At 42.2% G+C, this 16,487-nt stretch overlaps 1 protein-coding gene across 1 annotated transcript in view; it reads right to left on the bottom strand.

Annotated features, from left to right (window-relative positions):
* Positions 1-16,487, bottom strand: part of FSHR (follicle stimulating hormone receptor) — a 136,114-nt gene that overhangs the window by 6,585 nt on the left and 113,042 nt on the right. The window contains exons 5-8 of the mRNA XM_008162144.3: positions 15,947-16,018; positions 14,681-14,758; positions 9,353-9,421; positions 9,167-9,241 (exon numbers count right to left, since the gene is read on the bottom strand). Coding sequence (XP_008160366.2) covers positions 9,167-9,241; positions 9,353-9,421; positions 14,681-14,758; positions 15,947-16,018 — 294 coding nt within the window. The remainder of the gene's footprint in view (positions 1-9,166; positions 9,242-9,352; positions 9,422-14,680; positions 14,759-15,946; positions 16,019-16,487) is intronic.

Below are 16,487 nucleotides of genomic sequence, written 5' to 3' on the forward strand. Positions count from 1 at the left end.
TCTGAAACAAAATTGTGAGCAAAGTGGAATGATTTAAGCTAATACGTTTTAGGGTAATTTTTATGCAGCAGTGCCAAACCAAAGTACACTCACATTGAAGTCTCTGTGATTCCATCATCTCTATCATTTTTACCAGTTGTAGAAGTATTTTTCCTTGAAAGCCATGAGGAGCACAATAGCATTATGTTTGTATGCTTTCTGCCTCTCTCACCACTTACTATCTTTTGCTTTATAAAGTAGCTCTTTGTATTTGCATTTTATCTCTCCTAGAGGGCAGAGAGTTCCTTGCATTCTAAACAGTGCCTTTCACATTGTAAGCACTCAGGAAATGGTTGTTTTGTTTGAAGATAGGCTGGGGAGTAACACTGAAAGATTGGGGAAGGGAATGAATAGATCACCCCAGCCAACTGTGATGTCTTCTAACCTCTAGCAATTACAAAGAATCTTGTACCTTGTATTATCTCTTCTATGGTTTCATATTGTTTGACTTTTCATGTATATTTGTTTTGTCTCCTCGGCCAGATTTCAGATGCTCTAAGAGCAGGGATTATTAAGATATTTTTATGTTCTACATCTTATCTGGCACATGGTTGTGCTCATGAAATCTACTCAATAGATACTTGTCTGATGAGCAGAGATGCGTCAGCAGCATAATAACAATGAGATGCTGGAGCAAGTCTTACAGGGGAGCAATTTTAAAAAAGAAATATGCAACATAGACTGAGAGAGAAAATCTGGATTTACAGGGAGCTCAGCAAAAGGATGTTTCTGCAGCAGGCAGTTCTATGTGACTGGCAGCATCAAAGCCACCAGGAAAGGAGCAACCTTGCGCAAAGTTTACAAGGAGATAGAATAAGCAGGATAATGTGTTGGGTGGGTTGACATGAATGCAATCCAATGCCTTGGTGTTTGATTGGGAACCTGTTTCAGAAGCTCTGGTGCCTTTCTGTCTGCTCAGTGATCTGGAGTCAGCTGATTCCTCCTTTCACAGATACAAAATCTGTGAGCTGCTGTCATTCGCACCAGGTGGCTTTGCTGCCGTGAGAGTAAGGCATCTTGTCAAAGTCCTGGCACCCAGATCTTCTCCTGGTTGATGTTGAAAGGAGGGAATGGTTGGTAGACACTTAAGGTTTGATAAAGCAAAAGTTTTAGTAAAAGTGGTTCCTGGGTGGTTGGGAAATAAAAGTGATTGTAGATGTGTTTGCTTAAAGGTTACTGGATACTTGCTGAAGTTAGCAGACATGGAACCTTTCAAGACTTCTACATTTTGGGCTGCCAGAGAAATATTTCTCTGGTTTCTCCATGGAGTAAGAAAAGTTCATAGAAATTTATGTCAGCAGTGATAAGAGGATACTGTTCCGTGTGATTTGACACTTAACAGATACTATTCACACACACACAAACACACGGGCACAGACACACACAGTCCATTCCCTGGCTGTGATCCTTCCATGTGGCCTGAAAATCTAATGTTAGGTTTTAATTCCTTTGTAAAAGCACTTTCCACTCTTAGGATGCAAATATCCCTGGGGAAGTAACAAAATAAGATATTATCAGTTATTCACATCTAATGGAAGTAGGTTATTATGATTATAGGATAAGGTAGGCTTGTTGAGAGCCCCAGAACACAAAGTGTGGCAGTGAGAGGTTTTTAGAAGGATTATTCTGGGCAACCAGATTTTGAGGTCTAAAGCGGGGAAGGGAGGGGAAACCACAAAACCTTGAAAGCCAGGTATCAGAGTTTAAAATTTATATAAGCAGAAGAATGGCTTATCGAAAGCTGTGTTTTTATAAGATTAATCTTTTTTTTTAAATTTAATAAATCTTTATTGTTCAGATTATTACAATTGTTACTCTTTTTTCCCCCCATAGCTCCCCTACACCAGGTTCCTACCCCACCCTCTGCCCTTACCCGCCCCCCCCCCACTGTCCTCATCCCATAGGTGTATGTTTTTTGTCCAGTCTCTTCCCGCACCCCACACTCCCACTCCCTTTCTATGCCCCTGATTCTATTATATTCACCCGTTAATACTGTTCATCAGATTTTTTATTCCCCTGGTTTTTAGATTCACTTGTTGATCGATAAGTATTTATTGTTCATAATTTTTATCTTTATCTTTTTCTTCTTCTTCCTCTTCTTAAAGAATACCTTTCAGCATTTCATATAATTCTGGTTTGGCGGTGATGAATTCCTTTAGCTTTTTCTTATCTGTGAAGCTCTTTATCTGATCTTCAATTCTGAATGATAGCTTTGCTGGGTAGATTAATCTTGGTTGTAGGTTCTTACTATTCATCACTTTGAATATTTCTTGCCATTCCCGTCTGGCCTGCATAGTTTCTGTTGAGAAATCAGCTGACAATCATATGGGTGCTCCCTTGTAGGTAACTAACTGTTTTTCTCTTGCTGCTTTTAATATTCTCTCTTTGTCCTTTGCTCTTGGCATTTTAATTATGATGTGTCTTGGTGTGGTCCTCTTTGGATTCCTTTTGTTTGGAGTTCTGTGTGCTTCCTGGACTTGTAAGTCTATTTCTTCCACCAGGGAGAAGTTTTCAGTCATTATTTCTTCAAATAGGTTTTCTGTATCTTGCTCTCTCTCTCTTCTGGCACCCCCATAATTCTGATGTTGGTACGCTTGAAGTTGTCCTGGAGGCTTCTTACACTATCTTCAACTTTTTGGATTCTTTTTTCTTTTTTTTTTTGCATTTCTCGAGGAGTGTTTTTTGCTTCTTTATATTCCAAATCTTTGACTTGATTCTTGCAATCCTCTAGTCTGCTTTTAGGTCTCTGTATAATATTTTTTATTTCAGTCAGTGTATGCTTAATTTCTAGTTGATCCTTTTTCATATCTTCGAGGTTCTCGTTAAGTTTATCGGCCTTTTCTAGGAAATTCTTGAAAAACCTTATAACCGTAGTTTTGAACTCTATATCCAGTCTTTTGCTTTCATCCATTTCCTTCATTTGTGGCCTGCCTCTTTGTCTTCTCATTTTAGCTGCTTCCCTGGGTTGATGGAGTGGCTTTGTGTGCTAGATGTCCCAGCAGGTCCCAGTGGTTCCGCCTCCCCAGTTACCTGAGGTGGGGTGCACCCCTTTGTGGGCTGTATGTGCAGTCTTGTTGTAGTTAAGCCTTGATTGTTGTTGGTATCACTGGGGGAAGTTGACCTCCAGGCCAATTGGCTGTGAGGATCAGCAGTGTCTCTGCTGGGAGAGCTTCTGTGCTCAGCTTGGGTGGGGCAGCATCTCAGGGCTGAGCGGACAGCCTTGGTTTCCCGGCAGCCCCTCCCTACGAGGCCCCTGTGTCTCAGTGTCCCGCGGCAAAGGCTGCACGCACTTCTGAGAGAAGGCTGCCCTGAGTTTCGCCTGCTGCCAGACAGTCCAGGTTCTCCCTGAGTGAGTTTGGGTAGTCTCACCCGGAACTCAATTTCAGTGGAGGTTTTGTTTTCCTCCTGAAAGAGGAAGCTAACCGCAAGCTTGCTGTCGGCCGTCCTCGCTGCAGGTGTCTGAGCAGCGCTGTGCGTCTCCCAGCCGGGCAGCGTTTCTCCCAGCCACGCCACGAGTCTCCCAGCTGCATATTTAGCCGCCCGCCCTTTGCACTAGCGCGGGACTCCGCACCTGTCCTCCACAGTTCCTCTGAGTCTGTGTCCTTCTATCTTTCCTTCTAGTTGTAGATTTTCCACTAAGCCAGCTTTCCGGTGGTTCTGGACAATGTCCGCTCTCTCATCCAGTTGCAGTTTTGAAATTGTTGTGTGAGGCGGGAATATAGGTGTTTACCTAAGCCGCCATCTTGGTTTCTCCTATAAGATTAATCTTGAGAACCTTGAGCCTGGCACATAGTAGGTGCTCATACATACTTGTTAAATGAGTTAGAAGGAGAAAGGATTGAAGATAGGAAGGAGATGAAGGCTGATGCAGAAATTTAGGCAGAAGCTAGGAGGTCTCCTTCCCACACATTGTCACTTCATCTATTGAAAGTCACTGTATCACATGACAGAGATTTATTGGACACCTGCTCTGTTACTGTAACCTCCTGTGGCAATTTCTGCAGAGCTTATTGTTCTGGGCAGTGACATTTGTCCCTCTACAGGATATTTCAGGTAATATTTGTTTTTAAGTCCCTCTATTCCCTACACCTAACATATTATCAGACACATAGTAGGTACTCAATCAACATCTACTACATGTATAACGTGTAAGACCTAATATGCTCAATGAATAGCTGAGAATGTTTGCTTTATTGCTGACATTTATAGGGATGGGGGGCTGGGCAAGGGGACAGGGTAGTCTTGGCAGGCTGGTGTTTTTAATCCTTGTCTTCCTGGTTGGTTTAATGGCTGCAGTCTTAAAATGTCACTCTGGTTAACATTTCAGCACATGCTACATTCTGGCAGTGACTGGTTTTGAGAATTTAAATCCTGACATGTACCAATGGGAGTCTTCATGGATGATGGCTGGCGCTGAAGAGATTTAGTAATCCTAAACTGTTTCAACATTGTTAGGATTCTTGATTTTGAGATGTGAAATGGAGAGGGAGACAGCAGTCAGTAATAAGACGCTGAGTCAGGAGAGGCAGGAGTTAAATTGTGCTCTGTGCCCCGTTTAATAAAGTGTGTTATAGCTAGCACCACAAATTTGATTTGAACAATTTCTATTTTTCCCAGCAAAGATGTTATTATAGGTCAATCATTTCCATAAGTGCCAGCACATTTCTGGTGTGTACTACACTGACAGATGGTTAGAAGACCTCTCTTTCATGATCCCAGGCGGAATAAAAAGGCAATTTACTGTCTATAGGACTGTGGGTACACTGGTAATGGAAGAGAATCATTCTTATACAAATAACTCAGTGTTTGAATCTCAACTATCAAATGAATCTGAACTATAGCCAAATCAATTTGATAAACTATCAGAATATGATTGTACTGGCTCCAGCTTGCAAAGGCAATGCATTAAAATTTTCCCACAGGAAACTGTTTCCTAAAGAAACAGCAATTGCTTGATTGCTTAAAAAAACAAACTTGAGTGAGCTCAGAATATCAGGTGAAAACTCAGATGGCCACTGGTGTTCAAGGTCAAGACTCATGGGGGGGAAATCAGGATGCTAGGCTGCTCCTCTGAAACCTGATGCAGCTTGTCTGTGTGCCCCTGGCTTTCTCTGAATCTATTTCTCTTTGCAATGGAACAGCTCACCCTTGTACCCTCAGGTGTCCAGAGGCTCCCTGTTTTACACTCAACTAACATTTTTGCCTTCAGGAAAGGAGTTATCATTGGTTTGGGTGCCCTCGCCTGAACTCCCTTAGGATTCCTTGCATATGCCTGCTGTTGGGGAGGAAGATTCACAGAGCTGGCTCACGGAGGAGAATGTGTAGAGAACAGGGCGAGGCTTCTCAAGCCCCAGCATTGGTGCGAAGGCAGTGATTCTGTGCTGTGAGGACCAGCAATGATGTCACCTGGGAAGTTCTCAGAGCTGCAGTTTCTCAAACTGTCCCTCCTCCTCCCTTGCCCCCCCCCCCCGCCCCCGACTTGCTGAATCAAAAACTCTGGGTGTGGGGATGGGCTCTGGAGGCTTTCACCAGCATGCCAGGTGAGTTTGATGTATGGTCAAATTTAGCACCACTGCTTGAGGGCAGTTGTGCACCATCTCACTGCTGAGATGGCTCATAGCTGAGCTCTACTTTGGGAATTGCCCTTGTTTGACTTACCCAAGATTTGGCTCCTACCCAGGGACAGCCTGCACCCAGTAACTGCTGATGAAGAGGTCTGGCCCCTTGCCTTAATCCAGTACAACTTTGAAGGGCCATCTTAACTCCAGAGCACCCCGTGGGATCAGCTGAGGCCTCTGTTGCAAATGCATTGCTGTCAACTTCCCTCTTAGCCTGAGTTTTCTTCCATCAAGCACTTCCCAGGAAACCCCCTGTATGCAAATATCCATATCACAGTCTCATTGGCAGGGAGAGGAACCTGACCCAAGGCACAGTCGCAGCACTAGCCTGGGCGGCATCTCCTGTGGGCTGAGCAGTCTGTACACACTCCTTCTCCTACCCATCAACCCACAGCACCTGGAGTGGGCAGGTCTTCTGCACATACCTTACCAAGCAGCTCACAGGCTAGGGTTTAGTAGCGTGGGTTGGCACATCCGGTTGCAGAAGTAGAAGATGGGAAAGGCCATAGTCCCAGGTCAGCAAGCAGAGAGGCTGGAAAGACATCTGTGGACTAACCTAAAAGCCCCAGAATGGGAGCCTTGATGTTAAGGTGATCAACCTTCTTCCCTCGTCTAAAGGGAGGAGAAGGACACTAGCAATTACTACAGGATAGGCAGGGTTCTTGGCAAGGATCTTGCATATATATTCTCGTGCATGGAGATTGAAAGGTGGAGGAATGCAGTATCGCTCTCTACCCTTTTAAGTCATGGCAAGTGCTCATAGTTCCTTTGGATTTTCTGTAAATTTCATTTACTTCTTTTTGGCCAGGTATGTTCCTGTGGTAAAAGGGGTGAAAAATGGGCCTGTAACTTGAGGACCCTACATAGCTGCCTGTGGTGGTGAACATCCCTCTTCTTGCCGGCCATGTGGTCAGGCAGCTGGTGGGCTCCTACGTGTTCTCCATCAGACCCTCCGAGGGCACACACTGCGCACATATGCCTCAGCCTGGGACCTGCTTGTACAACCACAGAAGACAGTCTTCTGTGCTGTGTGTATGTTCTTGGGATGGTTGCCTGGCTTTTATAATTATTTCCTCCTCTGTTTTAGTTCACAGCCAATGGCAGGGGCCTTATCTAATTAGACATATTTCTGTACTTGAGGCAACATGAGATTGCGGGAATACATGGCACGTGAGGCAGAAGACCTAGTTTCTGGTCCAAGCTCTGTGGCTTACGGTGGCAGTGTGATCTCTAGCAGGTCACTTCCCAGGATAACGGGATTCTGTCCAACTTGAATGTTCTCGGTAGCAGTCAGCGGTGAAGGTGCTATGACTTAATAGTGCACCTGATATAGGTGACTTATGGAAACCTCTCCTTCCTATTCAAGTATTTTCGGCCATAACAGAGGGAGGTACCTATTTAGGAACATTCAAGCCCCCTAGGAATTTTAGCTATGTGAAATTGACAAACGGCTATTCTGGTGGTCAAAGACATCCAAAGCACTTTCTCTAAGTTTATTTATCTTCGAGTATGCTAAGAATAGGAAACATTAATTAAGCATTACAAGTTCTAAGTACTTTGTGTAATTGGGCCCATGGACTATGCCTGGCACTCTTTATTTGTTATGCTGTTTCCTATTTGGTGTTAATAGCATGCATCATGGCCTGATATGTTGTTATATGCTTAGTTAGCGTCTGACTGCCCATTATGAGAATACAAGCTTTCTGTGAGGAGGAGCTTTCTTTTGTCTCCTGTACTATATATAGTGTGTGGCACAGGGCTGGTTCTTAACATCCATCTGTTCAATGGGTGGATATATAAATATACACATACACACATTTACGTACATATATAATACTGTTAAGCCTCCAATAGTATTAGGAATTAGATATTATATAGTTTTTGCCACTTTCTTTTGGTGAGGAAACCCTGGCTTGCAGAGGGGAAGGAACTGGCTTTAAACCCAGGTAGTCTGTCTGGCACCTCCCCTTTAAGTGCTCACACTTCTTCCTTTTGCTTATATTTCTTTGAACTTTTTTTTTCTTCAAAGAGGCAGAGTCTCATGTATCAGTTACAACACATCCTTTATCATCAATACCAACCATTTTTCGAATTTCTGCTTCACCCTATAGGGTCTAGTGTTATTTGTAAACCCACTAAGCCCAATAGAGAAAAGAACCTAGAAGATACATAAGTTCCAGCCAGAAGAAGAATATAAGCTTTTTGGTGAAAATGAAAGTGATGTTGATAGGTGATAGGTAGGAAACCACACATATTATACTGATTGCCGAATAAGAGGTATAGACCAGTGGCTCCCAGATGCTCACTGACCTTAGACAGCTATATAGGATCATCTAGAAAACCTTTAGATTTATTCATGAGTTTATCTGTTTTTGCTTTTTTTTTTTTACTCATTATTTCTTCTTGCATCTGACTCCTTCCTTCTGGGTTCCCTCCTTCTTCCTATAGTAAATTCATCAATAGATGTAGTAGGTCTTGCTTAGAGCCCTGGAAAACACATTTTCTAAAAGCTCTTGCAGATTTTGGTCCTTTCAGCCATGAAGGCTGTGGGAGTCACAGAAGGAAGAATTCACCGTTGGCTGAGGGAAGAGGTGGGAATTAGAATGACCCTGTGGAAGGGCAGAGGCAGATGAGAAGAGAATATGGGAAAGTCACTCCTGGAGGGAGAAAGGGAGATGTGGAAGCAACAATAGAGACAAAAGTGCTGATGCAGGACTATGAGGCACTGTATGAATCCCAGGAGACCTGGAATCAAGGTAGCGAGGATTCAAAAATTGATGTGTGTGTTAATCTCACTGGGTGAGAAAAACTTCTGTGCATTGAGCGTAAGGGAGGAATGTGTTCTCCCTTCCAGGGAAGAGGAATCTGGCAGAGTGGTTAAGAGCCTGTACTGAGTCAGATCAGTTTGGTGTGAAAGTCCTGCTCTAAAATTTGTGCAACTGTGGATGAGTTTGTTAACCCCTTTAGGGAAGCCAGTTTTTCCTTCTCTAAAATGAGACTAGTAGCTTCTACTGCAAAGGTTATTTTAAGGATTAAATTAGAAAAGGCATCTTAAACTTTTAAAACACTGTCTGGAACTTGGTAAGTGCTCCTTAAATGTTATTTCACTGAAAGTTAGAGAATGTGGACCAGCCCTAAATTGTCTCTATAGTTTGCAGATGACAGACCAAAATTGACCTTGATTGCCAGCCCTATCTTGAAGCTTTTATGAATTGGAGAAGGTTGACTTCTAACTTATTTTTTAAAAAATATATTTTATTGATTTTCCACAGAGAGGAAGGGAGAGGGATAGAGAGTTAGAAACATCGATGAGAGAGAAACATCGACCAGCTGCCTCCTGCACACCCCCTACCGGGGATGTGCCCGCAACCAAGGTACATGCCCTTGACCGGAATCGAATCTGGGACCCTTCAGTCCGCAGACCGACACTCTATCCATTGAGCCAAACCGGTTTCGGCCTATTTTTACATGCTGATCTCTTGTGCATGGTAATGGGACAAGCTACTCACAGAATGACTGGTCCAGAGGCTCCCTGGAAAACATCATTAGGCAATTCTTCCAAATTATTGTTATCACTTAGATTCCTAGGGATGGAGTTGAGGAAAGAAGAAGGGAAACACAAAGCCACATAAACATCACTGTTCTAAGAGCCATTTCCCTCTCAATGGCCTGGAAGAATAGTCAGGGCTACTTACAGCTCATCTAGTTGGGTTCCATTGAATGCACAGCTCTGGATTTCTTCAATCCCATTCTTACTCAGCCATCTGAAATAAAAGGCCCATTAAAAAACCAATAATGTCAGATGCAAACAATACAAGGTTTCATAATTGGAAGCACTGGGGCAAGGTCAGACAGTGCAGGTTAGTGCCATAAATACAATGCCACCCTAAGGCTTGGGGATGGGGTGGACGGGAGACTGATTTATTACTGCATAACCTTTTGAAATGTTTGACATTCACATTATGTGCATGTTTTACCTATTCAGAGAAATAAATGAAATTTGATTTTGAAAAGGCGCACTTAGGCATAGCAGCCTGGATCCTGTAAGGTCTTTGCACACATCATTTGTGTGCAGGGTCAATGCCATGGGGGAGCTGATGGAAATCCTCCTCCTGAAGGATAGAAATCAAACGACAATTGAACAACTGTTTATAAGACAGCGAACATTTTGTATCACCTTTCTCTAAGGCCTTAAGCCTCTCACCCATGCTTACCCACAGCAGCAGGCCTGGCTGTCATCAAAAAGTGATCTAATTAAGCTGTCACACAACCTGAACATCTCCTGTAACCCATAGGGACCTGGTTATTGGAGGTTTGTGGAGGTGGCTCTGGGTTAAGTCAGAAAGGAAGAGAAATCAATTATAGAGACGGTGGGTTGTGGTGGGGCGAGGTGGTGTGAATGAGCATGGAGGAGGCTGGATGTGGAACAGGCATCCTGACTGTGCAAAGAAGGTTAGTGAGCAGGTTTTCCTGGACAGGGAGCCCAGGTTTGCCTGGACATGGAGCCCAAGGACCCTTGGGCCATCAGCTCTGCATTGCTGTGTTCCTGGGTGGATCTGGAGACAAAACTGAAATCCAAGGGCAGGAGAGCTTAGCCCTAAGAGCCTCTGACCACCTGCTTTTGATGTGCTGCCAGGTTCTTTTCCCTGTGGGGCTTGGTGGGTTTACAAATAACACTGTTCACAAGCTGGCCCAGTGAAGCTCCTGTGTACTGGGGACTCTAGCTTCTAGACTGCAATGGATCGCTCGAAGATGCTGAAAATCACAGAACAATTATGATTATTTTCTTCCTCCTGGAAGCCAGTTTAGCTAAAAAAAATCCAGACCTAAGCAAGATAAATCTTTTAAAACATTAGCATTTAATTGGTGGCTTCTGATGGCTTAGGAGTAGCAAAGCATCTCCCCCCACATCCTGCCAGCCCATCCCCTACCCAGGAGAAAGCCTGGCCCAGGCATATCCAGCTTCCTGACTTCTTTGTCCACCTCTCCCAGGTAGTGAGAGTTGCTGGAGCAGCTGCCCCTGTGGGATCCCTAGGGGTTTTTGGAGCAAACACAGGAGTCCGCAAACTTTGTATGCCAAGGGCCAGTTAGTAAACTTTAGGTTTTGTGGGCCAAGAGGCAAAATGGGGATTACTACATAGATACATTATAATATTTACTTATAAAATAATTTCCACAAAATTTTTGACCAAATTTAAAATATAATAGTAATAATTGAGTACATTTTTGGGGGTGGGTATAGGTCTACTATTAAAAATAATAATTTTTTATTTCCATGGGAATAGCATTTGGCTTAATTTAGGTTAGATGTAATTGCTTCTATCATCAAAATGTAGAAACCAGCCTTAGCTCATGGGCCATGGTTGGCTGACCTTTAATCTTCACAGGGCTGTGTAAATCCGTATGGGCTCCATCTGTTTTTCTGTAGAATAGATATTATTTTCTGAACATATATGTCCTACAAATGGATGTCACTATGAATAAATAATACACAGACCAATTTAAAAGATTATTATATTCAAAGTAGCCCTTTTGTCTTTTATGTATTATCTCAATCAATAGATACCATTATATGGGGTGGTGATGGTGGTGGCGGCAATTTATGTCAACAGTGAATCATCATACAAAAAAACAAACTGTGTCCAGCACTCTTACCCTGGAGTTTACGTTAGGCTGTTGACTCTCAAACAACTAACACAGAGAAGCCAACATTTATTAACTACGTTCTTAGTCTCTTAAGAGAAGTATTGCTGGTTTTAAAATAAGATGATGATGATGATAGCAATGATGATGACAGCAATGATGATGACAGCTGGACAGAGTGTCAGCTAAAGACTAACCAAGTCATGGTGTCCCTAGAGTATTGACTCAGTAGAGGGTTAGGAGGCTCCAGAAACAAAGTCTGTCTTCAGCCTACAGAGTCAAGGTGCTGGCCCATGGAACTTCATTGAGAGGCAAGCAGGTGAGATGGAAGCCAATGAGGAAGGAAGGAAATTCACCTGGAGTGAGCCTCTCCTGTGGCCAGGGTGTGCTGGGAACTGGCATGCATGTGACCTCATTTTATTTTATTTTTTTTCTGAATTATGCCAGTCTGCTGGTTGGCCATAACTAGGTGCTTTCTCCATTCAGACCCTTGGGTTGCAGGAGCAGGTGGTGGTGGGGAAGGACTCAGAGGCCTGCACACTGTAGGCTTTTACTGCTATTTCCCCCAAGGCACTAGTCAACTGACAAACCTTCATTATTGGATATATATCTATATCTATATCTATATCTATATCTATATCTATATCTATATCTATATCTATATCTATATCTACCTAAAGATATATCTATAATAATAAAAGTGTAATTTACTAATTAGACCGGACAGCTGAACGACCTTCCGGACGTCCTTCCAGACAAAGCTGTGGTAGTGGGGGCCAAGGCAGAGGTGGTTAGGGGAGATCAGGCAGGCAGGCAGAGTGGTTAGAGGCAATCAGGCAGGCATGCAGAGGGGTTAGGGACAAGGAGGCAGGCAGGCAGAGTGGTTAGGTGCGATCAGGTAGGCAGGCAGGGGAGCAGTTAGGAGCCGGTGGTCCTGGATTGCCAGAGGGTGCAGGCCAGGCTGAGGGACCCCCTGCCCACATGCATGAATTTCATGCACCGGGCCTCTAGTCTATATCTATCTATCTATCTATCTATCTATCTATCTATCTATCTATCTATCTATCTATCTGAATAAGGTCTCAGGATTTTGAAAAATGCACTGAGAACTTTTTCACTCATCAGTGCCATTTGCCATGCATTTTTTTTTTCTGCATGCACTTGGATGTCCCTGGTGGGAGGAAGTGCTCCTGTGTCTAGTCATAACACCCAAACTAAGAACAAGGGGCATCTTAAGCTGTGTTGAATGGATCTTCTGATTCTATTATTTGTGGATTAAGAACCATCTGAAGTAAGAAAAATAGATTTTGTTCTTACAAATGTGACTTTATCCTTAGAGACATGTCTGACAAGTTTTGACTCTTTGGAAAGGAAAGTATGTTCTGAATTCTGAGGAACCACAGTGTCCATGAATAGGAGTTGGGAAAGAGCAGTTACGGTCTATACATTTCTTTTGTTGATTTGGGTTTGCAAGGATCTTTCATAAATTCTTATTCCCTCAGGTTCTTTGCCTCCACTTGGGGAGAGGTAAGGCTAGGAGGGTTGGGATGCCTTGCTTTCTGTCTTAGTTTCTAGACAGAAAAGATATATGTTAGTGTGCTAAACTGTGAGAATGACAGCACACTCCTGCTTACTTATATATTTTCTAGAAAGATATTCTATTGATAAATTTGTCATATTATAATATTAACTAATTTTGAATAACTGAGTTTAAAAATAATACATATGCTTAGAGCAAGATTTAAAGAAATGCCAACATACAGGTACAACTGGTACATTGGTCACTAATCTTCTCCCTCTGAACTGTGGCCCGGGAATCCTTTTCCCATTGTGTTTGTGTTACACGCAATGGGCAGGTACTCACTAGTTTCCAGAAGCTCCTTTACCTTTGTCTTTTTCAACCTCCGTGGTCTTGATGATTCTGCTTCCTCTGCTTGCCCTTTGCTCTGCCTAACCCCACTCATCTTTTAAAGCCCAACTGGACACAACCTCCTTTCTCAACCTTCTTTTCCTCAGTTTAACTTTTCCTTCAACCTTCACATCACAGGCCAATCAGAATAAAAATTTCCTTCTTTATTCTTAGAAGAGTTGATTTTACTTTGCATGTCTTTTATTCTGTTTGTATTTTAGTTAATTTCTTTTCCTTTCCCATTTCTCATACTTGCCACACCTCCATCAACTCATTCCAACACACACACACACACACACACACACACACACACACACACACACACACACACACACTCCAATTACCAAAAACATATTAAGTGAAAGGATTAAGTATTATTCATCTATAATTTTTATTCTAATACTGTGTACTCTGAATATATGCCTTTGATTTTATTTTTTCCTTTTCACATCCAATTCCTCTGCTAGTCTCTTTCAAACCTTTTCCTTTATTCTCTAATTAATTTATATCAAATACTGTGCTTAGCTTTATTCTTTAGTATGTCCTTACCTCTACTATTTTGCTGTCTCTTTCTTTTCTCCCTCTTCCTCTCCCTCTGCCTACTCTCTCCCTCTCTCCCCAGCTGGTCATATTATTGTTTTGAAAAGGATGAAAATTCTTTCCATACTGAAACTTACCTTTTGTACACATTGGCATATTAAAAACACACACATATATTTATATATTTTAAAATAATACAACAATGTGTGAAATAGAAAGATAAAATGCTTTCCTTACAGATGTAATTGCAGTTACTGGTTCCCTAAAAGTCATCTGTTCATCTGACTTCCAAGGATCTCACAAACACTTGGGGAGCCCCTATTGCCCTATTTCTTGGTCATCTTGAGAAGTGGCTACACTGCCACTCAGGCTCCTGGCACAGAATATTAGAAGGTAGTTCATTAATGACACAAAGTGCATTAAGAACTTTCCCAGAAGTCAGAGGGAGTAACTCAAGCTCATTAAAAAAACGTGATTGTTCCAAGAAAATGAGAAGTCATCTTATGCTCAGCATGAGGCTGAATGGAGCTGCTTCGCATAGTTCTCAGGGAAGATTCATATCTTCCTGGATTCAGCCTCCTTCCTGTCTTTTTCTTTGGGCAACAAAAGCCTTGCCAGGCAATAACTAGCTTTATTGATGCGTGAGCTATTCTGTCCTTCGGAACAGATGTTGCATCACAGGAGACCATCATTCAAAGAGCAATTTTAAATACTTGAATCACACCACAGCTTCATACATTATTAACAGGATTCCATGTTGTGATTCTGAAATGCAAAGATGGGCCATGAGAGAAAAACACAGAACCAGGGAGAAATTTAAATGGTGAGATGCCAAAGTTACCCAGACGTAAAAGGAGTATCCTATTATGGGAGAGATGATTAAATGAAAAACCAAACGGTCCTCCACTGGATTTTGTTTTTTTCTACTTACAGAATCAGACTCTCAAAACTCAGTCCCATGAAAGAATTTCTTTCCACTGTGTGGATGTGTATATTGTCTTGAACATCTCTAGAAGAAATTGCAGATGGATTAGATGTTTAGTTAGCTCCACTCATGTGACCTTCCCACTTTTAGTTGCTTGGCATAATGTAGTCTTTAGCTGAGGTAATGTTTCAATTGTTATTGTCTGAAGAATGAGTTTAAAGTTTGGGAAGTAAATGGCATCTAATTTATCTTTAGTATATTAGTTATTAACAATGGAATTATATACATGTAATACATTCTCTTTGAAGGTTTTCTCAGCTAATTTCACTGTGTTAAGGTCCTAACATTTATTGTCCTTATCTCCACAGTTGGTGTCTGCTCAAATATGACAAAAACACCTAAACTGACCTTTCATCTCTATCCCAAACTCCTCCATTCACCTTAGCTGGGCCTTTGTCTTCCTCCTACCTCCATCCCCTTCTTATGCCAGTTTCCTGTCTTCTGTTCTCCTGGGGTCACAGGGAAATGTTAACATTGATTTTTCTTTCCTGAACAAAAGGCTGGAGAAAGTCTCATTTTTCTGTCCTCTCATTAAGATTCCCTGTGGGGTCTGATCTAACATATAAACGTAGAAGTAGTAAATTGCTCAGAATAATCTGAGAAATTTTGGGAGATTCTCTATCTTTCTTTGTCCCTCCCAGTCTCCCTTTCCCTTCCTTCCTCCTTTAGCTGCTTATGTCCCCCCCACACCCTACCATTTCCTTCTGGGTCTGTTCAGAGTCTTACAACTTCACTTGCCATTATACATTGCCTTTCTCCTTCTCTTTCAAAATCAGGTGCCTTGAGAAAAGGCAAATACATTATGTCACTAATATAGTTTGAATTTGTTTGTCAGGTGGTTTCTTTAGTCCTAGAGCAGCATGAGAATTCTGGGGGGTGGGGGCAGGGAGAGAGGATGGTGGAAGACAGGGACATTTCAGGGGAACCGTATACCAGGCACTAAATAGCGAAGACAGGAGAGACTGCTTGATTTACTATAAGCTGGCTCTGTTGACACCTGTGTCATTGAGGAGCCTGCTGACTTCCTCCAGACTGAGATTAGAGGCCTTTAGGTAAAACCAAGGCCACTCGCTGTTTGCTTTCCTATCTCTGCTCAGCCAAAACAACATATTTGGAAGATGCAGACTAAACAATGCATATTACAGGCCCAGAGGCTGTTGAGCAAGACAGCACCCGAGTAAAGTATTGGTAACTGTTCAAGGAGAAACTTACAGTAGAACCTTTTGGAGAGACTGAATCTTGTGAACAGTTGGAAAGTGCTTAATACCTGTGTTGGATATTAACCTAGAAAGAGAGAAAATGAGAATGAGGTAAAATAAAACTGGCTATTTTAACAATTGCTAAAGTATAAGCTTTTTATGTTTAAAATATTAATTTTGAGCTATTAGAAAAAGGTACCAGAAAATCCCATAATATATATGAATCATGCTTACATTTTCTATTTTAAGGCTTTAACTAGGGTCTAGTGAGCTATTGATTCCTTAGAGAAGAGAAATGTGCACCTTAGGCACACAGGGTCTAGTATGCCACAATGCAGACTTTTTTTTTAAAGATTAAGAAGTCAGTATGATCCAAAAGATTAACCGAAGAACTTATATGCATATATGCATAACCAATGGACACAGACAATAGTATGGTGAAGGCCTGGGGTGGGGGGCAAGTATGGGCCACAAGGAGTCAATGGGGGAGAAAAGGGGACATCTGTAATACTTTCAACAATAATGATTAAAACCAAACAAACAAAAAAGCATGC

Source organism: Eptesicus fuscus, chromosome 16, assembly GCF_027574615.1.
Source record: "Eptesicus fuscus isolate TK198812 chromosome 16, DD_ASM_mEF_20220401, whole genome shotgun sequence".
NCBI lineage: Eukaryota > Metazoa > Chordata > Mammalia > Chiroptera > Vespertilionidae > Eptesicus > Eptesicus fuscus.